General features: G+C 37.7%; 1 protein-coding gene across 4 annotated transcripts; it reads right to left on the reverse strand.

Moving 5' to 3' along the window:
- Nucleotides 1-1,950: 1,950 nt before the first annotated feature.
- LOC127649814 (phosphatidylinositol 5-phosphate 4-kinase type-2 alpha-like) lies at nucleotides 1,951-23,391 on the reverse strand. 4 transcript variants are annotated; one of them, XM_052135079.1, is made up of 11 exons: nucleotides 23,340-23,391; nucleotides 16,726-16,823; nucleotides 16,513-16,609; nucleotides 11,591-11,743; nucleotides 11,364-11,510; nucleotides 11,027-11,065; nucleotides 9,442-9,543; nucleotides 7,574-7,687; nucleotides 7,099-7,351; nucleotides 5,915-6,018; nucleotides 1,951-4,328 (listed from the first exon to the last, which is right to left on the reverse strand). In XM_052135079.1, the coding sequence occupies exons 2-11, from the start codon at nucleotides 16,788-16,790 to the stop codon at nucleotides 4,248-4,250; spliced, it is 1,155 nt and encodes a 384-aa protein (XP_051991039.1). In that variant the 5' UTR covers nucleotides 16,791-16,823; nucleotides 23,340-23,391; the 3' UTR covers nucleotides 1,951-4,247. The 4 variants fall into 4 exon arrangements, with proteins under 4 accessions (XP_051991039.1, XP_051991037.1, XP_051991036.1 ...); XM_052135077.1 differs by lacking the exon at nucleotides 23,340-23,391 and adding an exon at nucleotides 22,244-23,099 and having other exon boundaries at nucleotides 9,442-9,540; XM_052135076.1 differs by lacking the exon at nucleotides 23,340-23,391 and adding an exon at nucleotides 22,244-23,099.

The raw sequence follows: 23,391 nt of genomic DNA on the forward strand, positions 1-23,391 counted from the left end.
CATACTGATTATTCTGTACAGCTTTCCATATTGATCTAAAAAGAATAACTGAAAATATAAACGCCCCAGAAGATATCCGTTTCACGTGAAGCGTTTGGCGGAAGCCGCATTGCTTTTCACGAAACACTGCAGGAGAGCGATGCGCCCTCGTCTGGTTGTTGGCATGTCACGCATCCCAGTTTTATCGACTAGGAAAAAGTTAATCAAGATTGAGAAATAAATGTATTTTTTGTAATGTTGGAGCAACACAAGTTGTGTGAAAAGAAATAATAAAAGGAAGGGTTGTTTTGATTAGAAAAAAAACAGGGGTTCAGAATGATATCGTGTAAATATAGGGATAATAGTTATAGGTCAAAATTTGTCAGCTTCTTCAAATAATTTTGAGACTTTAAGATAATGCTTATTCACAATAACCACTTCAGGGAAGGGTTAACCATTTTCTGTAAGTTTCAATCATATCATCTCAAGTAATCTATAAACAAATGAATCTCCATTGTGATTGGATCAGTCAATGTGAGCCCATTTAACAACAAATTCATATCAGACCTATTCAGATTCAGATCTATCAGTCCTATAGCCCCTGCAACGGGGGGGCTTTTTACCCCAAATACTATCCGTTCACTTATAATACTACTACTACTAATAATAATAATACATTTTATTTATAATGCTCTTTTCTAGTACCCACAAACAGATGCCAATAAAACAAAGTACAAAAGTACTGTAATACAGTACAAAAGAATAAATCATTCTAAACAATACAACAGAACTAATCAATACAATAAAATAATCTATAAAAGCAATTTTCTTAATACGGTCTAATGTGGGAGCATCTCTAACAGCAAGGGGAAGTGTATTCCATAATAGGTGCAGCAACTGAAAAAGCTCTCTCACCCATAGATTTGAGTCTACAAGGAGGCTGCTGAACACAGTTATTAAAAACTTTTGGTTTAATCACCTTGAACAAAACTGAAAATGACAAATAAATATTTAGTCTCACAAATCTTAAGACACTGCACACAATGATCTAACGTATCAGGAACATAGTGCAGTGTAAAGTGATAAACATGTGTTAAGGGAAGTACTGTGGTGGTTTTTGTTGCCGTTTAGTGTTTTGGGTGATACAATCAAAAGCAAAAGTTTATCCCCTTTTTACTAATATACAGCTATGGAAAAAATTATGAGACCACTGCAAAATTAGATACAAAAAAAGATACAGTTTTCATACCTTGAATACTGCAAAGAAAACCAGTTCATACTCTATTTTAAACATCACAATAGTAACGTTTTAACTTAGGAAGAGTTCAGAAATCAATATTTGGTGGAATAACCCTGATTTTCAGCTTTCATGCGTCTTGGCATGCTCTCTACCAGTCTTTCACATTGCTGTTGGATGACTTTATGCCACTCCTGGTGCAATCATTCTAGCAGCTTGGCTTTGTTTGATGGTTTGTGGCCATCCATCTTCCTCTTGATCACATTTCAGAAGGGTTCAGGTCAGGAGATTGGGGTGGTCATGACAGGGTCTTGATTCGGTGATCCTCCATACACACTTTGATTGACCTGGCTGTGGCATGGAGCATTTCCTGTTGGAAAAAACAATCCTCAGAGTTGGGGAAGGATAACCACGTATGTGGCTTTATTCATGCGTCATTCACAAAGACGAATCCGCGTGATTCTTTGAGCCTTGCTGAAGCACCCCTAGATCATCACTGATCCTCCACCTGGTCATCTAATGGTTAGACGGAGACATGGAGAGACCAGTGTCACGCACCCACTGTGAAATTTGGTGTACAATTTTTATGCATTTTGAAGTGTTGTTTATATCAGTCTTAATACTATTATGAAATCCAAGTAAAACCAGTTCCATTTGCATTTAATGAGACACATAAATTATTGTTTTGTATATCCATTGGGTTTATAAAACAAAACCAATAACACTTTTTGGGGGAATCCATATTTATTTTAATGGTTTGTCTTGTGAACGTAAGATTATACAATAATACATGAATATTACAAACATTAACCAAGCTCAGCAAAGCATCGTTTTATTGAGCAGTGCTTATGGGACAGAGTGCTCTTAAATATCTTTAGGCTACACCACATACACAAGAGCTGCACACTTTCATGACGTAGTTAACAATAGTTATGACAAGTAGACTGACAACTGATTATATCTTCCTTTGACAGCATATTTAATAGGGATCACATTTTGTTTCCACTTTTTTTTTCTCTTCCTAAAATATTTATCCAAGTGTCAAACTCACACTGCACCATCCACATGAATGGATGTTTAGGCAATTACAACACATGATCATAAATTCATTTACAATTTGAGAAAGTCATTTTTGGATCAAGGCCCACAGAAATTATAGCCTTCATCTCCACTGTGGCTTCTTTAAGATTTAAATGTGCTTTACAGTCATCAAGTTCATCAAAGACCAAGGGGGAACAAGACAGGAGTATGTGTTCATAAAGTCTCTTGTTGTGCCGAGTTATCCACTAAAAGTTGTCCTAAAACTTATATTGCATATTCATTTTTGTTTAATTGTAATTGATAGGGCAGAAATGTTAATATAGTAACAAACATCTCATATCTCAGTTTTAAAAGTAAACACACACACACACACACACACACACACACACACACACACAAAACAACTTATGACACAACAGAGAATCAAACTGATCGGTGGCAAACTTGATAATTTCAGATCAATTAATGAAACAGTTAGCAGGAAAAAAAGAGTTTTTGTACCTTTAAGACAGCAACATTCAATCAATATACTTGCATATTTACAGGAACAGCAAAACCACCTTAGTAAGGATTCATCCTAATCACCTCTCCCTTTTTAGAAAATAAAAACATTTCAAACTTTACTATTTAAAAAAAAAATACAAAATTAAATTATTCAATGTAAAAAAAGGCACACCCTCGCACAGTGTATATGTGTCAACATTTCAACAGAAACAGTAGAATATTTAGGATTACTTTGCAAACAATATTCCAGAAGACGACGTCACAATATCTAGATATTTTTAGAATACTAAAAGGTCTCTGGGATCACGCATATTATCAACAATGATGAGAGAGTGAGAGAAATATCAACAGTAAGACCTAGAGTTAGGCAGCATTCTCTCCCTCTTTACAGTGCAGCTAAAACACTGTACACAGATTCAAGCATCAAATTAGCGCTCACGAAGAGAATGGCTCATTGTAAACTTGCTAATTACTGTAAAAAAGGGAGGTACAAAATATGCTATTATATGATGTTATTTCATAACATGTTCTCTTATCAACAGCTAAACAACACAAAACAGGCAACATTTTGACCTTTCACTAGGGATACAAAAGTGGCAATGCACATGTAACCCATCAGGTGCTTGACAATTTCTATGAATCACTACTATTGCATGACCCTTTGCGAGTCAGTGGTAAAACTGGAATCATTTCCATAAATATTTTGGTGCTTTAGATCATGTGCAAAAACAGTTGCTAGACAAGTGTTTTATACTAAACATTATCGGAGTCAATTTCAAATATTGAGCTCCTGTGCAAGACATTATACTGCACAGCTGGCAGCTAATCTAAATCCAATTTGCTAACTGGAATTTAACTACGAATTCTGCAGTTGAAGTTGCATCCTTTAAACCCCACTGTTACGCTTAGTAAACAGATAGAAAATTAATCTGATTTAAAGGTACTGCCTGCAGCTATAGCAATCGTGCTACACTTTCAAATAATTGTGCTCCAATTCACTTTTATGCATACTCTGATCATATGCTTTTAGGGCTAATTTATTTTCTAAAATGTATTTAATTGAGTTATATTGTTTTAAATAGAAACATTTAATTAAGAAATTTGTATTAGTTTTTTTCTTTGCAAAAAAAACAAAAAAATGAAGCAGCTTTGAGAATTCCAGTATAATAATTATACCACATAGTTGGGCACAAACATCACTCGATTTCTTAATCAACAATATCTAACACAAGGTACAGAATGGTATATATGACATATGACTATATCACATGTATCCCTTATCAATGACAGAGCCATAAATCTACTGAAAAAGAATAAATAACAGAGGAAAAAGAGATTGTAAACAAAAAAAATCTTGATAAATCTCAGGCGTGATCCTCATGGCAAGTGGGAGAGAAACTTCTCCCAGGATATGAGAACTCTTGTGACCACCAGTTACTCTTTATTTACAATGCACCCACTGCCTCATTCCCACCTCAAGCAGCAGTTAAGACAGGATGGTGGTGATGAAATCATAAAACCGCTTTGAATATTGCTCAGGGTTAACTGTTGAGATCTCTGCCCCTGCCTAAGGAAACAGATGATAGAAAGGGAAAATGGCAAAAATGGTTGTACACAATCAAACATGTGCAGAGTAAACTTAATTAATCACTAGGACTAAGGGGAATTAAGTGTTGTAAATTAAGATTAAGGGCCAATTACACCACATTTTTGGCACTGAGGGCAACATGATCACATGGGAAATCGACATGTTGCTTTCTAAATTTCATGTGATCTGAAATCAACCCCATTCAGTCAAATTACTGGCAAGCGCCATCCCCCATCAGACATTTTTGCATCAATGCAAGAGTAAATATATTTCCCTCTAGCTCTACTTATAGTGTGTTGGGCGAGAACCCCTAAGACATGGGTTCTGATCCAGTAGAAACTAGGAAGTATTCATGTTCACATAAACAATGGTTGACATTTTGCTCTAAAATGTATTTTTTCACCCCACTGATGGTTAGGTTTAGGTTAGGGGGTAGAGTTCATTAAATATACGTTCCTGTTGACTGTATTACATCGACAACTAAAAATACAACTAGCTTTTGGCGCCACTCTGTGGACATTTCACATGGAAACTTGAACTCACACTTGCCCATATGTTCAACACTTCCAGTTCGAATTTCACCAAGCACAGGCTGATTTCAGAAAACAAAACTTTTGACTTTTGTTGAGAATTCACAGTGTGATCAGTCTGCTGCGGGAAGAGGATGCTAATCGAAGGCTCGTTCCAAACAAAAGTGAGCACCTGAATCCCTTCACGAAGGGCCCATAAAAAACATAAAAAGCTAAATCAATATTCAGAGTGAACACTTTTGCCTTTAAAACAGCCCCAATTATCCTAGGCAGGGCTCCCTGTTCTTCTATTCTAATATTTTCTATTTGCAAAAGAAATGTTTGTCTAAAATGTATTTTTACTATTGACACACTAAAGCTGAAGATATAAATATCCATCTTAAGACAAATACTTTTGTGAAACATCTTAAGTGCCTAAAACGTTTGCACAGTACTGTATATTTTATGCTACAGTAATTTTTCTGGCTGGTGTGTCTCGGGATTTTAAAACCCTCAGTTCCTCTCGTACCCCCATGGACTATTAGTGAAATATATTCCTTACGTGTTTGTTTGTTCTTACCAAATGCCACACAGAGACACAAGGTGCATCCCAAGCTGCACACTTCTGCACTATTCTACATCATTTTGTAGTGCAAGTAGCGTGAGAAGTCCCTTCTGTCAGCTGTTAAACGGCGAATGTTTAGTGTTCCATTTGGGACGTTACAAAACTTTAAACATTCATACACTACATGGCTGAGTGCATAGTGTATATTGTAAGTGCATAGCATATAGCGCGTCGTTTGATACACAGCTACAGTATGCAGGTTTCAAATACATTTAAATTAAAGACATAAAGAGGCAGTATTTGAGGTTATATTTGCCACTATAATCTTAACAGCTATAAGCATACGTTTGGCAGGAATAAGAAGTAACTTTCAGATTCAAAATAAAGTGGCAACTCACTTCAAGGGCTCTTTCCTTCAGTGTGAGTGAGTAGGGTATAAGGACGCTCACTTTTGAATTGAAATTCAGAAGTATTGCAATTGTGTTTCTTACCCCGTGTTTGACTGTCTTCGCTGCATGGGCTGCTTTCTTCTTGGCATCATATGGAGTGAGGATGTCAATCACTGCCATGAAGTAGATTTCTTTTTTAGAAGCGGCTGTAATTGAATAAGAAACTGTTTTAGCACAAACTAGAACTAGAATGAAGTGATAGTTTTACAGCAAAAATCATGGATGTCCAAACCTATGACAACTGAAATGTGGCTAAATCTTTAGTACATAAGCTGCATTCACACTGCCAGCTACTTTGTCGCTGCATGTCGCGAGTGGCGTGTATGGAGAGTCTAAACAGCACTGTTTCTTTTCAATTAATATTATTATTAAAATATTAGGATCACGTGAGCTCTACCATCTTCTCTCGTATTGGCTGTCTCTCCCCCGAAAGTCGCTCTTCATTTGTATAAAGTTAAACATTTCTCAACTTTGCTGTGTCGCTGGACATGCCCACGTCTGGTCGCCAACGGTCGCCATCACTCGTGCTGCTGGAAATCGCCAGCTATCAATGAAAATTAATGATGAAGTTGTTTTGTCGCTGCGTGTCGCTGGCAGTGTAAAAGCAGCTTTAGAGTACCATTAGAATAATATCCCTCTATACAGTTAATTGTAACATACTTTATGGAAATAGAGTAAGGCCAAAGATTTTTCCATGTATATAATAAGCGGTGCTTGCTAAGGCAAGCATCACGATTACTATTACTCAAACGCTTTTTTACATAACTTATATGGAGTATATGGTTTGTACTATGGACAAGCATGATACCTGAAACTGCACAGCTTGATGAGGTGGCTTGTGCTATTACTTTTCTAAGCAATAAGACTATAAAATGGGCAAAAAATATATATACATTAGCCATAAAGGAACAAAATATCTGCCACAGAAGAGGGCCTTGGGATTTTTTGGCATGGGCCAGTGAGCAACCACCCAGAACACCCTTGCAACTGCATAGCAATACACTAAAAATCCCTCCAAACACCTTAGCAAACACACAACTTCCTAGCGATGTGGCAGTAAGTTTTGCATGTGCAAGAACCCCTTACATTTTCTTCAGAAACTAGCAAATTATATGTTAGGAAAAAGTATACCTCAGTCATCAGTTCTGTCAAATTAAAAGCGAGCTTCTGCAGATGAGTGATCAAATGAAAATAATTAATTTAGTTCTAGCTGTAAAGTTACTCACATTCATGGCTCTTGATAGCATAAACATCAATGGTGGGGTCAAACTCTCCTGGGCCCAGAGGCCTGTTGCTGTCTAGTGTGTTACTGGGGCTGTCTGGTGGGGAGCCGGTGGCCCCTCCATCACTCTCTGTCCCCTCTTCCTCCCCAGCATCATTGTCTTCACTCTCCTCCTCAGGCTGTTCCTGCTCCCCTCGCTCAACATCATGGATCCCTACCAGCAGACTGTAGTCCATCAGCTTCAATTGGGCCAGGAACTGTCAACATATTTTTCAAATGATAAAGTGCTAAATCATTCGTTTTTTTTAATTAAACAAAGTTGAATGGCAAAGATGGGGGATTTAATTTTTTTTTTTATTTAAAGATCTAGATTAAACAATGCATACGACTGGCAAGACAACTATAAGTGTGCAATAAGCTTGATCAGGAGAATTCTCAATGGATGAGTGCAAAAACTTCTAAATATAATACATACAGACCTCTACGTCATTCTTCAGCTTCTCCAGGAACATTTTCTTGTTCTCCTCATCTATTTGGATCTTTTGGCCATCATTGATGAAGTCATTATCTTTGTAAGTTGGAAGCTCCTTGGTCTGTTCACATTGGAAAAAAGTGTTAAAGTACATAAAGAGAATGTACATTTAAGTTGTATTTTTTACTTAAAATGTACAATGCAATTGTGCCATTAAGGGGATAGTTCACCCAAAAATGAAATTCTTTCATCATTTACTTATCCTCATGCCATCCCATATGTGTATAACTTTCTTTCTTCCGCTGAACACAAAGATTTTTTAGAAGAATATTTCAGCTCTGTAGGTCAATGCAAGTAAATGGTGACCAAAACGTTTAACATTAAGGCAGCATATAGGTAATACATATGACTCCAGTGGTTTAATCTATGTCTACAGAAGCAATATGATAGGTGTGGGTGAGAAACAGATCAATATTTAAACCCTTTTTTACTATGAATTCTCCCTGCCCAGTAGGTGGCGACATGCACAAAGAGCCAAAAACAAAATAAGTACAATGTGAAAGCATAAAGTGGAGATTTGCAGTAAAAAGGACTCATATAAGAAATCGTTGTAAAAAAGGTCATATGGATTACTTTTATGCTGTGCTCATGTGTTTTTTGGACCTTCAAATTTCTGGCCACCATTCACTTGCATTGTATGGACTTAGCGAAAAGTGTCCCCCCCCTAAAAACATAATTTGTGCCCTGCAGAAGAAAGTAAGGCATCTAGGATGGCATGAGGGTGAGTAAATGATGAGACATGGGTGAACTATTCCTTTAACGTACCATATAATAACTTCTGAGTTATCATTTTAATTTGTTAACATGAGTATATTGTAACATGAATACAATTATGCGGTCACATAAATGCCATTAATGTTTCTTTAACTTTTCAGGACACATTAGTTTAGCAATAATTAAAAACAATGTTTATCCTTGTTTTCATCTTCTTTCTATTATATTATTTTACAGTCAATTCAGTGTTTAAAGATAAACACAGCCTGGCCAGTGATGGTCTACTGCTGTTATGCTCTGCCCACACAGGACAAAAAAACATATGGGAATGAATTAAGTGAACTTAAAAGAACATTACAGATGCGCTCAACTGTAATACAAAGCAGTCTGCTTCCTGAGGACACTCATTGAAACGGGGTGTGATTTAGATTTCATGATTAGAGTGAACAAACAATTACCACATTTATAATAATTACAGTGATTAAACCTAAATGCCGTCTTAAACAATGATCAGTGATTCCAAACTAAAGTAGGGATCAAGCTTAACTTGAATTTCATGCTTTAGCTTTGTTAAAAAAATATTTATCTACATGTACTTCTGCATAGGAGGTCATGTTTTTAGAAACCGTCAAATAAATACCACAATATTTAAAACTTTCTTCTATATGGACGACTTCTGAAGGAGAACTGAACAAAAACTAGACAGCTCCCTCAAGAAACACCAAAACATATTTTTAGACATTTTATGACCTAGTTAACATTTAATTAAATTTGAAATGAGGCATAGGATGAGTTATGTTGATCCAAACTAAAAAAAAAATGCAGATGGTCAGATGACATTATATATAAAAACTCTGGCTCAGCAGAAAACACTTTAATAAAATGATGACAATACTCTTCCAGTTCTTTTTGGAATTCCAGTAGATTGTCAAAGATGTTATTTCTGAAACAGAACATCATAACGCAATGTCTCTGGTCTCGGGTTTACGTTCCCTTGAGGAATCCAGAGGGAACTTTGCTTTCCTGAGGCAAAATGTAGGATGATGGATGTTGAAGAAGAACAGAGCAATATGGGACAGTTCTTTGCTGATGTGTCCTTACGTGTCTTATGGCGCAGTAAAAGCGTGTGGCAATCCGGATGGTTTGTAGCTTTTGGCTCATGCGAGATTTGGATGGAGCCCCATCCTCAGGTGTGCGTGGCTGCTGAGAGAAGGGAGGAAAGATGCATGCACCCACTAATTAAGTTTGTGGAGGTGATGAGCTGAAAAGTTTTCAAGATAACTTTGGGACAATTGTTTTGTACTTGGTTATTCAAAAATGTGAGAACATTCAATTTAATAAAGAAATATGTTCAACATGTAAAGCCTTCAGAATGTGACTTTTTTTTTTGTTTACAAAGAGATGGAAGTATCCCACATACATGCGTCAAAAAGAACACACCAAAAGTAGTGATCTAAAACTGATTGATAGCATGGCTGTTACACAGTATATATAAAACAATTTTTGACATGAAACATCACAGGAGAATGTTAAGAAAATCACAGTTTAGAAACATTGCATAAAATACAGAGAATGACAATAAAATCTAGTGTGTATATGACACATATTTACAAATATACAGCTGTTAATATTTGCCAGAGCGTATCATATACAGCATTAGAATAGATCTCAATCTTAAATGGGAGAAATAAATCAATAAAGAAATAATCCATCATGCTAGCAAGAATAACATGCATATATTTATATATAAAAAAAAGAATATACATGCAAGATTCACATGCCCTTAATGAGAGAAACACAAGATCAGGTTTGCCTTATGAGAGAGAATACTGTTCATAAATGTAGACTGCAAGCACTTCGTCATTAGCACTTTTTTATTGTGCAAATTTTTATTGTATATATTTGTATACTGTTTAATCAATGTTAAATATTAAATCAATAAAGATATTCAAGAAATTTAGTTCAAAGTGTAATCCAACCATCAAACAATTTCTGTCAGCAGTTATTGTTTTCCCTGAAACAAAGTAGGTTGAAGAATATAATTGTCATTGGCACCTTTCAGTCTGGCCAATCACATTTACATTCTGTTTCCATTATCATCCGTCAATGGTTCCTGTAACCACTTTGCTCTTTACATGCAGAGATCAGAGCACATAAATTACAGCGTAAAACAATAGGATATAAGGGATACTAAGGTTCTAAGTTTAAATTACTCCAATATTTAATGATCATTTTCATTCTCCTCAGACCAATGGACTATAAAGTATAGTTTCCCACAATTCAAAGCAAAATAAATCGAGCAAACCCTGAATTGAAAAGGAGCACAAAGAGTTTTTTTATTTTTGGAAAGAAATGGAGGAAGTAAAAATTGGGATCTTTCACACAGGAGAGTTTTATTTTGATAGTTTATTAATACACAAGACGCATGGATGGGAAGTTAAAATGTGATCAGAAAAAAATGTTTTAGATTGTTTTACATTATTTCCAAACTCATGCGGTACGTTCAACATGCAAGTGTGAGCTCATTCTCTGAACACCTATATAATATGTGTAAGAAATCATTCACTGGCCCTTCTTGGAAATTTTTTTTTTAACATGTAAACCTGCTTCAAAATTTAATCTCATTAAAAGTACTATACTTTTAACACATAATAAAAGTTAATGAAAGTTTGAAATGTAAGTTTACCTTTTCTTTGTCGCTAGCCTCTCTGGCGACAGTGGATCCCTAAAAAAGTTGTTCGCCGAAAAAAGAATATAAAGTCATTATTAAAGTGGCCAACAAATTTAAGTTCATGTTGTTCCAAACTTAAATGACTTACTTTCTTTCATTGAACACCAAAAAATAAGTTAGGCTGAATGTTACCGAGGCTAATATTTTGCTTAAAATTTCCTTTTGAGTTCATAGAAGAAAGTAAAATGGGTTTGGAATAACATGAGGGTGAACTATCCTTTTAAGCTCAAAGGTCTAGGCCAATAATACATACATAATCTAAAAATAATAAATGATGCCCGTCATCACTCACTTTCAGATCATATTTTTTGTAAACAGGCAGCCGGTGGCTGAAAACATTGCGAGTGACGATCATGTAGGTCTCATCTCCATCCACTGTGAGGCGATACATGCCCAGAAACTGAGGGAGAAGCGTGTTGCCATGGCACTCAACTATATACTAGGAGGAAAAAAACAAATGTATTTCAGATCATACATGGCAAAGATCACTATAGGCTAGGAATTGTTTTTCCATTCTACCTGGTGGTACTTCTTCAGAATGTTGTGCATCTCAGCTACATCCTCGCTGGTGATAATCTTGATGACATATCTCTTGTTGAATGAGGTGTGGAAACGAGCTCCACTGCGGCCCTGAGAGTCACTGGGAATTGGGGCCCTGCGTGTCAGAGAGTTCTGCCACAGGAGGAGAGAATGGTGAAGGACTGCACACTGCCAACACCAGACAAGCTTGCACTATATTCTGCTCCATTAAAACGGTGCGAAACCAATGCTGGCACTTCTCCTAGACTGCAGTCTACAGTCAGTCTGGCCACTTCTTTTATTGAACCTCACCACACACTGAAATATGGTAACAGATTTTACTCATTTGGATGGCAAAGCTCCCTGTCTAGTCTTTCTATAGCAACAGAAATCGTGAGAGGAAATGTTAACAGATTATTGTATTGTGCTGATAGTTTGCAAAGAGCTAAAGTATAGCCATTTTACTGTCCGTGCTTCAGCATAGGTGTCAAAAATATGAGCTATTGCTGCTATAGCCACACTCTCTGTGTAGCTGTTGATGGATCATTAATCATTTTACTGATGTTCAAAGCTGTTCCAAATATCTTCGCAGCTATGCAATGTAAAATTGATTTTGTAGATATTTACTGTGTATTGGATGCACGCATTGATTTGGTGAGGTTTTATAGAAGTCACCTGGAGAAAGTTAGAGACACATGCAATATGGTACTAAAACTCCTTTCAAATGAAAAGGTAATGCTGATTCCTAAAATCACAGTGCTGAGTCAACAGTAGTCTAAGTGTAGTATTGAGGCATTCTGGGAGATGGGCCAAATTCAATAAACAATTTTCTGCATATAGCATTTCTAGCAAGGTCTTCTGAGCATGAAAGATCTGATAATATGATATTTGCTGTACAAAAAAAAAAGTTTCCTTCGTTTAGGATAAAACTGGTACATATAAACTGAGAAAACAAAGAAAGCATAATATTTTAATAAAGTCATATGATGAGGAATGAGATACTTGATGTACAGTACAATAAAAACACACTGTAACGTTCAGAAATCAAAACTTCCATCCCAGTCCAAAAATAAAGTTTTTTGAAACTGAGCTGCAAAAATTATTTGTTACGTACCTGCGAAATTGACATCACGAAGTAGGACGCATCTACACTCACTGAGCATTATATTAGGAACACTATGGTCCTAATAATGTGCCCGACGTGGTCTTCTGCTGTTGTAGCCTATCTGCCTCATGGTTCAATGTCTTGTGCATTCCGAGATGCTATTCTGCAATACAATTGTACAGAGTGGTTATCGGAGTTACCGTAGCCTTTCTGGCTGTCTGGCCATTCTCCATTGACCTCTCTCAGCAACAGGGTGTTTCACTCACTGGATGTTTTTTGTTTTTGGCACCATTCGGAGTAAACTCTAGAGACTGTCGTGCGTGAAACTCCCAGGAGATCAACAGTTACAGAAATACTCAAACCAGCCGGTCTGGATCCATCATGCCACAGTCAAAAGCAAGCAGATCAAATTTTTTCCCCATTCAGATGTTTGATGTGAACATTAACTGAAGTTCCTGACCCCAATCTGCGTAATTTTATGCATTGCACTGCTGCCACATGAGTGGCTGATTAGATAGTCGCATGAATGATCACATAATCGATCAGCTTCACCAGGAGAGAAATGCTGAATATTTGGCAGAGCATACCTGATAATTTTTTGCCAGTGTTTGATTATTCATACCTTTTGTTAGACATCTTAGTTGGAAGCGCAGCAGAGCTCTACAAGCGTTCCAAGAGTCGCAAGTGAGGGAAACGTGCAGGTGTGCTTGTGAAGATCCTTCAATGTGACTTTAAGACTATTCATATGCAAATGTCTGATCCCTCACCAACAAAATGGATGAACTGCTTCTGCTCACGCAAACAAATAAGGACTTTTCTAACTCCGCTGCTCTGGGTTTCACCAGAAACTTGGCTGAATGAAGCCATCCTGGACAGCACATTACATCTGCTGGGCATCCAGCTGCTCAGAGCGGATCATCAGGGAAAACGAGAGACGGCGAGATGTAACAGCATTGAAGATGTGCTGTCCTAATTTAGAAGTGCTCTTCGTCAACTGGAAGCCTTTCTACTTGCCGTGGTAGCTTTCCTCATTCATTCTGGTGAGTGTTTACATCCCACCACAAGCATGCATGAATGCAGCACTGCAACAGCTGCCTGATCACATCACAGACATGGAGCAACAACACCCGGAATCTCTTATCATTATTCTGAGAGACTTAAATAAAGCTAACCTCACTCGTGAACTGTCAAAATACAAACACCACATCACATGCCTCACCAGATACAGAAATATATTGGACCACTGCTACACCACTGCAAAAGGATGCGCTCTGTCACATGTGCAGATTTTGGACTCTCTGATCACTGTCTGGTTCATCTTCTCCTGACCTACAAGCAGAAACTAAAATCTGCTAAGCCTGTAGTAAGGACTGTAAAGAGTTGGACCAATGAAGCAGAGCTGGAACTACAAACTTGCTTTGAATGCATTGATTGTAGTATTTTTGAAGCTGCAGCCACAGACCTGGACAAGCCCACAGATACTGTGACATCAACTTTTTGTATCATTCAATGATGATTAACAATGGTATTCAGCAAAACTCAGACAGCTTCATCATGCCAAAGAGGATGCTTACAGAAGTGGGGATAAAATTGTGTACAACCAGGCCAGAAACACACTAAGGAGATTAGAGCGGCTAAAAGAAGCTACTCTGAAAAGCAAAAAACTGATCCTGCATCTGTGTGGAGAGGCCTGAAGGTCATCAAGTACAAGACAACACATCCTCCCTCTGTAGAGAATCAACAAATGGCTGATGACCTGAATGTGTTTTACTGCAGGTTTAAAAAGCCCAGTCTCACATGCCTCCCTGCTGATCTTCACTTCACACACTCATTTAAATCTCCTGCTACTCAACCTGCACCTGTGGTCTGTGAGGAGGATTTGAGCGTGGTCTTCTACAAACAGAAGACTAGAAAAGCTTCAGGCCCAGACAGTGTTTCACCAGCCTGTCTGCGCTGACCAACTGGCCACCATATTAACACAGATCTTCCATAGATCACTGGAGCAGTGTGAAGTTCCCTGCTGCTTCAAATGCTCCACCATCATTCCCGTCCCCAAAAAAACCCAAATCACAGGACCTGTCGCTTTCACGTCTGTGGTCATGAAGTCATTTGAGAGACTGGTTTTGATTTACCTAACGGACATCACTGGACTCCTACTAGACCCCCTTCAACTTGCTTACCAAGCAAACAGGTCTGTGGATAATGCTGTCAACATGGGACTGCATTATTATCCTGCAACACCTCGACAGACTGGGGACTTATGCATTAATCCTATTTGTGGACTTCAGTTCAGCCTTCAATACCATCGTGCCTGATCTTCTCTCAACCAAACTGACCTACCTCTCTGTGACCAACCCAATCTGTTGATGGATCATCAGCTTTCTGACAGATAGGCAGCAGCTAGTAAGACTGCTCATCTGCCTGTACACAAATGACTGCACTGCAAAGGACCACTGTCAAGCTCCTGAAGTTTGCAGATGACAGTGACGAGTCTGCATACAGATGGGTGGTTGAACAGCTGGCTGTCTAGTGCGGTCACAACAACCTTGATCTGAACATGTTCAAAACAGTGGAGATGAGAATGGAACCAGAGCACTGGATATCCAGGCGCAAAAACAGTTTTTACCTTCAGGACACCCCCATAGTGCAATAATGTCGATAAATATCTCATGTACATATATAAATTCACTCATATTTAATTCAATAACTGTACATACATACCCCTACCACTTGCACATGTACATACACAATTCTATGTTATATGTCCTATTATTTGAATGTCTATTTATACTCATACCTTGTTTTATATTTGGTGTCGCTCTAATGTTCTGTGTGCACTTGTTTCTCCTATCACCAAAAAAAAATCCTTGTGTACGTGAGAACACTTGGCAATGAAGCTCATTCTGATTCTGAAACAGCTCATTCTGAATAAGTAGATGTAAAGGTGTCCTCAGTGCAAGTAAATGTATCAACACATGAGTATCTATAGTTACATTTTAATTATGCCTTTTTGGTGATCAGAACCACTCCGCTTTTCCTGGCTGTTTGTAGCACCTGCAACTCGGCATATCTTTCTGAAGAATCACAAATGTTATCAACAAGTTCCTAGCAGTCTTTATAAACAAGATCCATGATTAGCTCCAACCTGATTTCATAAAATCAAGTTACACCTACATTTTTGCACAATGATTTTTGTGGCTTATTGTACGCATAGTGGCAGTTTTCTGGTGAATGAATGCTAGAGCCGCTACTACAACAATAACTTTTATTTTCATGTACATATTAATAGGAAAACTGGCAGATAGTGTATGTGCATGATATATACAAAATTCTGTACATTTTAATGTTTGCATTACAGCATTACCAACTACATTTGCAAGCTAATTTAAACACCATCAAGTTGCGTGGTAGCTCAACTGATAAATGCATTGCACTAGCCATGTAAAGGACCATGGTAAGAGTCCCAAAGCACACAATAAGCTAAAAGTGTCATCTCCATTTTTCACTCTCACATTCTTTCACACATTGAAAGTGAAGATGTATAATAAAAATGTACTTAAATATTGTTTTTTCACCCATATCCTATCGCTTCATGTCTTATGGATTACTTTTATGCTGCCGTTATATGATTTTTGGAGATTCAAAAAAGGTCTGGTCACCATTCACTTGCATTGTATGGGCCTACAGAGCGGAGAATATTTTAGTTAGTGTTCAACAGAAGAAAGCAAGTCATACAGATCTGGGATGGCATGAGGGTGAGTAAACGATTAAGAGAATTTCCCTTTTTGATTTAACATCTCTTTAAGCACTTAGGTACCTGATATTCCTGATCATCAATGGAGAACCTCTCCCTCAGATTGCGGAAGACTAGGGGACAGTACTCCTTAAACTTGAAATGGCTTGGCATGTTCTCTCTTTGCACGTAGAAAAAAGGTACAAAAGCAGATAATTAACAAAAGCAAAGCAATGAACATATAGCAAAATGATCATTCTAATTTTAACAACATTATCTCAAGTCGGGCTCTCTTACTTGTTGAAGAGGTGGTTGTCCACCTTGATCTTAGAGTTGGCTTTGAAGTCATCAGGCATTAACATAACAGGAATTTGGATGTGACTGAGTTCATTTATCTGCAAGAAAAAAGAAAATTTCAACATGCTGAATACAAAAAGGAAAGAGCAATTCATTAAAATCATACCAACTTATAAAATTATATTACAGCTTAAGTACATCAAAATATAACTTCATATCTGCACTACAACAGAATAGAAAGGCCTCTGGAATGACTCCAAATAAATAAATCAAATCTTTTCTAATTTAAAGAGCACTATCTGCAGTACAGGGGCCATTTCTCAAAATGTGCACTGCTGGACTACTGCCAAGAAACAACTTCCTTTCACTAACAACAGCAGCAATGAAAAACAGTGCTGTCTGCACCAACAGGGTAATATTACTTATTTTGCTGGACTACATAATTGAATACAAGTAGTCTTTCAGGGGCAATAACACATGCAAGCAAGTCAGTTTTTGACAGTGACATGAACTGAATAAGGTGCAATGCAGACACAAATTTTCATTAGTGTTCAAAAATGCTTGTCTGTCCTACATGGAATCCAACCTGTTTATTTGATGCTCCTTTTCCATCATATAAAAACACTATGAATTGTTGTGGGTATGCAAAGAGCTATTTCTGTACATCTTTCCGTGCCTCCATCTGTCCCAGCCACATCAGGGGGTGTTGTCCAGTCTATTAAGAAGTGGTTCACTTAATAAAGAAGACTGTGTTTTGTAATTTAAAAGACATGACTGATTAGTATTTAAAATATGTATTAGTTTCTGAAACCAAATATGTCCTTGAACGATTTACGTATAAGATAATGTGTTGATCAACAGGGTAAATTGGAAACCCTGTTTTACTAACCACTATCCTTCAATGTCATGTTCTGCATAATAAAATATCACAGAAGAGATGCAAATGTAAACTGTAGTCTAAAAACCAAAAACAGAGAGGAAACCGAAATAAAGAGACAGAAAATGAAGGGGAGAGGGAAGCGGGTTCACTGAGCGCAGCACTGTAGCAGCAGCAGCTAAAAATGGGAAAGGACAAGCCACGGTCAACTAGCCCAAGCTGTTTAGCACGCACGCACGCACGCACGCACGCACGCACGCACGCACGCACACACACGCACACACGCACACACTCTACTCTTTATATACACTCACTGAGCACTTTATTAGGAACACCTGGCCCTAATAAAGTCCAAGACATGGTCTTCTGCTTTTGTAGCCCATCCACCTCAAGTTTAGACATCTTGTGCATTCTGAGATGCTATTCTGCCTACTACAACTGTACAGAGTGGTTATCCGAGTTTCCGTAGCCTTTCTGTCAGCTTTCTGGTCATTCTCCGTTGACCTCTCTCATCAACAAGGCATTTCTGTCCACAGAACTGGCACTCACTGGATGTTATTTGTTTTTGACACCATTCTGTGTAAATTCTGTTGTGCGTGATAATCCCAGGAGATCAGCAGTTACAGGAATACTCAAACCAGCCTGTCTGGCAAAAACAATCATGCCACGGTCAAATCACTAAGATCACATTTTTTTTCCCCATTCTGATGGTTGATGTGAACCTAACCTGAAGATACTGACCCATATCTGCATGATTTTATGCATTGAACTGCTGTCAACGATTGACGGATTAGATAATCGCATGAATAAGTAGGTATACAGGTGTTCCTAATAAAGCGCTCAGTGAGTGTAGTATATCCAATGTCCAAAATATTATCAAAATTGTTCTACTCGTGAACTTAATGCAATGCTGGAATATATTTTTGTCACAATGGTCTGATTTCAACACATAACACACCGACAATGAGCTAATCCTGATAAAAATCACAATGAAAAACTAAAATAAAATGTTAAAGGGATAGTTCACCCAAAAATTGTGTCATCATTTACTCACCAGCATTTTGTTCCAAATTACTTTCTTTCTTCAGTGGAACACAAAAAGAAATGTTAGACTTCTCAGTCTCAATTCACTTTCATTATATGGAGAAGAGATGCAATGTAAATGACTGAAACTAACATTCTGCTGAACATCTACTTTTGTGTTGCACTTATTAAAGTAAGTAATTCAGGTTTGGAACAACATGTGGGTGAGTAATTGATGACACAATTTTCATTTTTGGGTCAATTATCCCTTTAATAAACTAACAACCATGTTCAGAAAAATGTAGGCTAACCTGTTTATCCTATAGTAGTGGAGTGTCTATGTAATTATATTCAGATATAGAGGGTACGTGGTGTAGTGGCTCTGTAACCCCATCCCCCACTTTACACTTGGTTGCATAATCAACATACAATTTCATTTGGATAAAGCCATTGAGATTAATCCAGCAAGAGACCAGAGACTTTTCCTGGGGAACAGGAAAGCCACTCTGGAACATGTGTGCTGAGATACAGAATCATTACATGCAATTTTATACTTCCTTTTACTGCATTTCAAATCAGATTTGCAATAATAGCAATCACTGAGGCCTGTTTTCTCAGCAGACTAATATCTGTCAGAACATAAGGCTCATCACCCGGTTTACATAACACACTGCTACTACAAATTCACATCAAGGGCATCTGACAGCATATAGCTCCTTATGTGCTGGGAAAAGAGTGCATTTGGTTACAGGCCATAGTTAAAGCAATTTTTTTAATTCCTGCCACAATGAAAGGGGTCTTCTTTATCCCCTCACCTCAGACTTAAGTTACACCTCAAAGACTGTTATGTAAGCAACTTGAAAAATCTTTCTGAGTCAGTGCTGAATGGAGGATGAAAAATCTAAGTGAGGGATAATAAAAGGAGAGAAGTGGGAAGAGGGGGTGGGGATTAGATGAGAGAGAAGAGATATAGTGATGAAGTAGTTGGGATGAATATTGAAAAAAGGACTATCAAGGATAGACTTCGTGTACAAAGTAAGAGGGTGTGGGGCTATATGTAGTCAAGGGAAGGGCTTTATTGGCCCAAATTACAAAAATAGGCAAAACCCAGAGGCGATATTCCTGAACACTGTGAGGTTATGAGGTAAGAAGTTCCCTTTTGCCAATAATGTAAAACATGAAGGCTGGACAGGGAAGATTGCGCTAATTAAGTTTGAAAGCATACTTTGTAGGCAACGTTGATTTATTTTGAGGCCAATTTAGTGATTTAATATATAATGATTTACACCTACACCCAATGAAAGAAAAGTAAAAATCTTTTAATATGGAGCCAAGAATATACTTGTATATAATGTTCCATGTATTTTAGTCTCCAGGACTGATGAGAAAATTAGTCATTCTAACAACCTTTTGATTTCCTTCCAGATAACTTAACTCAGAACAGGGAAAAATACATGCAGGAATACATGTTGGTCTTGCATTTTCTCTGTTACCTAGAAGGATACTCTGATAGACAGTGTAATGTTCTCTCAAAATTATACTCTGAAAAGCTACAGTACTGTACAAAAAAAATTGTATAGTGAGGATGTTTTAAAAAATATTACCATGAATAATTTTCATCATCACTACCTGTGCAGTAAAAATGTAAAAAAGCTAAATCAATATTTGGTGTGAACACCCTATGCCTTTGAAACAACACCAATTCTCCTATATCATACCACTCAGGAAGGAGACACATTCGGTCTCCTAGAGATTAATAGTTTGGTGAGAAAAGTGCAAATCAATCCCAGAACAACAGCAAACAACCTTGTGAATATGCTGGAGGAATCAGGTAGACAAGTATCTATATCCACAGTAAAACGAGTCTTATATCGAAATAACCTGAAAGGCTGCACAGCAAGGAAGAAGCCACTGCTCCAAAACCACCATAAAAAAGCCAGTCAGTTTGTAAGTGCACATGGTGACAAAGATCTTATTTTTTGGAGAAATGTCCTCTGGTCTGATGAAACAAAATGGCCATAATGACCATTGTTATGTTTGGAGGAAAAAGAGTGAGGCTTGCAAGCTGAAAAACACCATCCCAATCGTGAAGTATGGAGGTGGCAGCATCATATTGTGGGGGTGCTTTGCTGCGGGAGGGACTGGTGCACTTCACAAAACAGATGGCATCGTGAGAAAGAAAAATTAAAGCAAAATCTCAAGACATCAGCCAGGAAGTTAAAGCTCGGTCGCAAATGGGTCTTCAAAATGGTTAATGACTACCTTCAAATTTCTGGCAAAAAGAACAACAAAGTCAAGGTATTGGAGTGGCTATCACAAAGCCCTGACCTCAATCTGACAGAAACTTTGTGAGCAGAACTAAAAAAGTGTGTGCGAGCAAGGAGGCCTACACACCTGACTCAGTTACACCAGTTCTCTCTGGAGGAATGGGCTGAAATTCCTGAAACTTATTGTGAGAAGCTTATGAAAGGTTACCCAAAATGTTTGACCCAAGTTAAACAATTTAAAGGCAATGCTAACAAATACTAACAAAGTATATGTAAACTTCTGACCTACTGGGAACGTAATGAAAGAAATAAAAGCTAAAATAAATTATTCTCTCTACTATTATTCTGACATTTCACATTCTTAAAATAAAGTAGTGATCCTAATTTACCTAAGGAATGTTTTCTACGATTAAATGTCAAGAATTGTGAAAAACTGAGTTTAAATACATTTGTCAAAGGTGTATTCTGACTTCAACCGTGTATGTGAATATATATATATATATATATATATATATATATATATATATATATATATATATATATATATATATATCGTCAAAGGAAATTGCCTTTGGGGATAACAAAACATTGTCATATGATTCCATGATACTGCAAAAATAGCAACTCATATTCTTTACCCCAACTTAACTTCAGATAAAGGGAGACATACAGGAAATGTAGAAGCATCTTAAATGGTAATTGAGAGGCTTGTTGACAGCATTCTACAAATGTACAAAATCAACACATCTGACACTTGACTTCTTGACAACTAAGTGGAAAGTGGAAACTAAGTGGGTTTGCACCTCCACACAAAACAAAAATCATAGTTTTGTACATCTCCATATGCATGAACATTATGGGACCAAAATAATGCTCCCAGACAGTGGTGTTGAGATTCCCAGGAGTTCAATTAGGACTTGTCTGATACCTGGAAATCTACCATTCCCAATGGGGGAGCATGCTTTAAACATACCTTGTTGTAATAGTCAAGTACCTTGTCCTCTGGTAAATACTAAAAAATATAAATCTATTTAGTTTTGTTGCACGTTCAAATGACGAGAAATAATAACTTAAACACTGTCTACAGGCAGTCATTCATAGTAATCAAGCACTACGACTGTGTGCCAAAGCTTCTCTCATCCGATTAAACACTTGCTTAGCTTGCTGGTACGATCATTTTAACGCATCAGCTCATGGAGCAAAAACCTCCAATGTCGTACAATGACGTCGTCAATGCAACTGTTTTCGAGGGACCAAGAAGCAGTGGAAAAAAACTGTCACATGTGCGTTAAATCCGCTGGCATGCATCACTGGTGTCATAAACCTCACTATAACAAAATGTTACCCTTACCGAGTGGTTCACTCCCCACATCAACACGCTGAGGAGCGGGTCACTGGCACGAAACAACTTCACCTTCTGAGACACGAAGTGTTTCTTCTTGGTTTTGCTGGCGATGGATGCAGCAAGGCTGCTGGCTGCAGAGGCCATGTTTAGTGAGTAGGCTCGGATGAATGAAATCCCGCTCTGCGCGTGGCACGGTTCGCGACTAGCGGGCGAGGTCTCGACACGTACTTGATCTTTACATGCAATTCGTCCCTGTCTTGTTTTAATGCAGCATGTTCATGCATACCTCTGCAAAACACGCAGCTGACGGCCGATGAAAAGCTCGCAGAAATCCCCTATCCACTAACGCACACCAGCTAACTGTTAGCTGTCATTGACGTTAGCTTGAAGGTTACAATTGTCTGGATGTATAATAATATGCGCTAATACTCATCTACACACAAACACAGGCTTTGTGAACTAAATTTTCAGTTCGCTCGGCAAAACATCCAAAAAGCTCAAATTAATGATATCCTTGTCCATTAGTGGCTGCTAATCAAATGTAACAGTAATAATAAAATAAACAGAAGAACCGATTCAGAATGCAGATATGTCACACCACTTCTCTTTGTAAAGGTGTGCCGCCTCATTTAAATCCTGCCCGTAAACAAACGTTATGGTGACGTAAAATTAATCCTTTAACGACGAACGAGACTAATCACAACCAGTCAATATACCAACAGAAAAAATATTTAAGTGTTCTGTTGAAGTCAAGCGACGAAGACCGGGCATCTGAGCCATCCACTGCGCCTGCATGCAGCAGCTGGATCTGCTCCTCTCTGACAGCTCTGCCCGACGAGTCTCAGCTCTCAGCAGTTTGACACATACAGTTTACGTTTCACGTTAAGCTACGTGACATGAAGATACCCATAGAGTGCTATTGGATTATCAATCTCAATTCATGTTTGGTTGATTATATAGTGCAAGGAGAGCTTTTCATGCTCAATCTGGACCGTCTTTAAAAAAAAACAGCTGAATATAAACATTTGCATAATGAGTCCATATGCAACAGAAGTCGCCAGGGACTTAAAAACCAATACATTTCGTGTAGTACACCACGTACCTGCGTCGTTTAAACGTCTATTATAATGTTACTGTGCGTGTCTAAAATAATA

Source organism: Xyrauchen texanus, chromosome 9, assembly GCF_025860055.1.
Source record: "Xyrauchen texanus isolate HMW12.3.18 chromosome 9, RBS_HiC_50CHRs, whole genome shotgun sequence".
Taxonomy (NCBI): Eukaryota; Metazoa; Chordata; class Actinopteri; order Cypriniformes; family Catostomidae; genus Xyrauchen; species Xyrauchen texanus.

Coding starts and splice junctions, on each gene's coding strand:
- LOC127649814 (XM_052135076.1), bottom strand. CDS start 22,381: ATGGCCTCTGCAGCCAGCAGCCTTGCTGCATCCATCGCCAGCAAAACC. Junction 16,610..16,725: donor GACAACCACCTCTTCAACAA/GTAAGAGAGCCC, acceptor CTACGTGCAAAG/AGAGAACATGCCAAGCCATT. Junction 11,066..11,363: donor ACAAAAAATATGATCTGAAA/GTGAGTGATGAC, acceptor CAACTTTTTTAG/GGATCCACTGTCGCCAGAGA.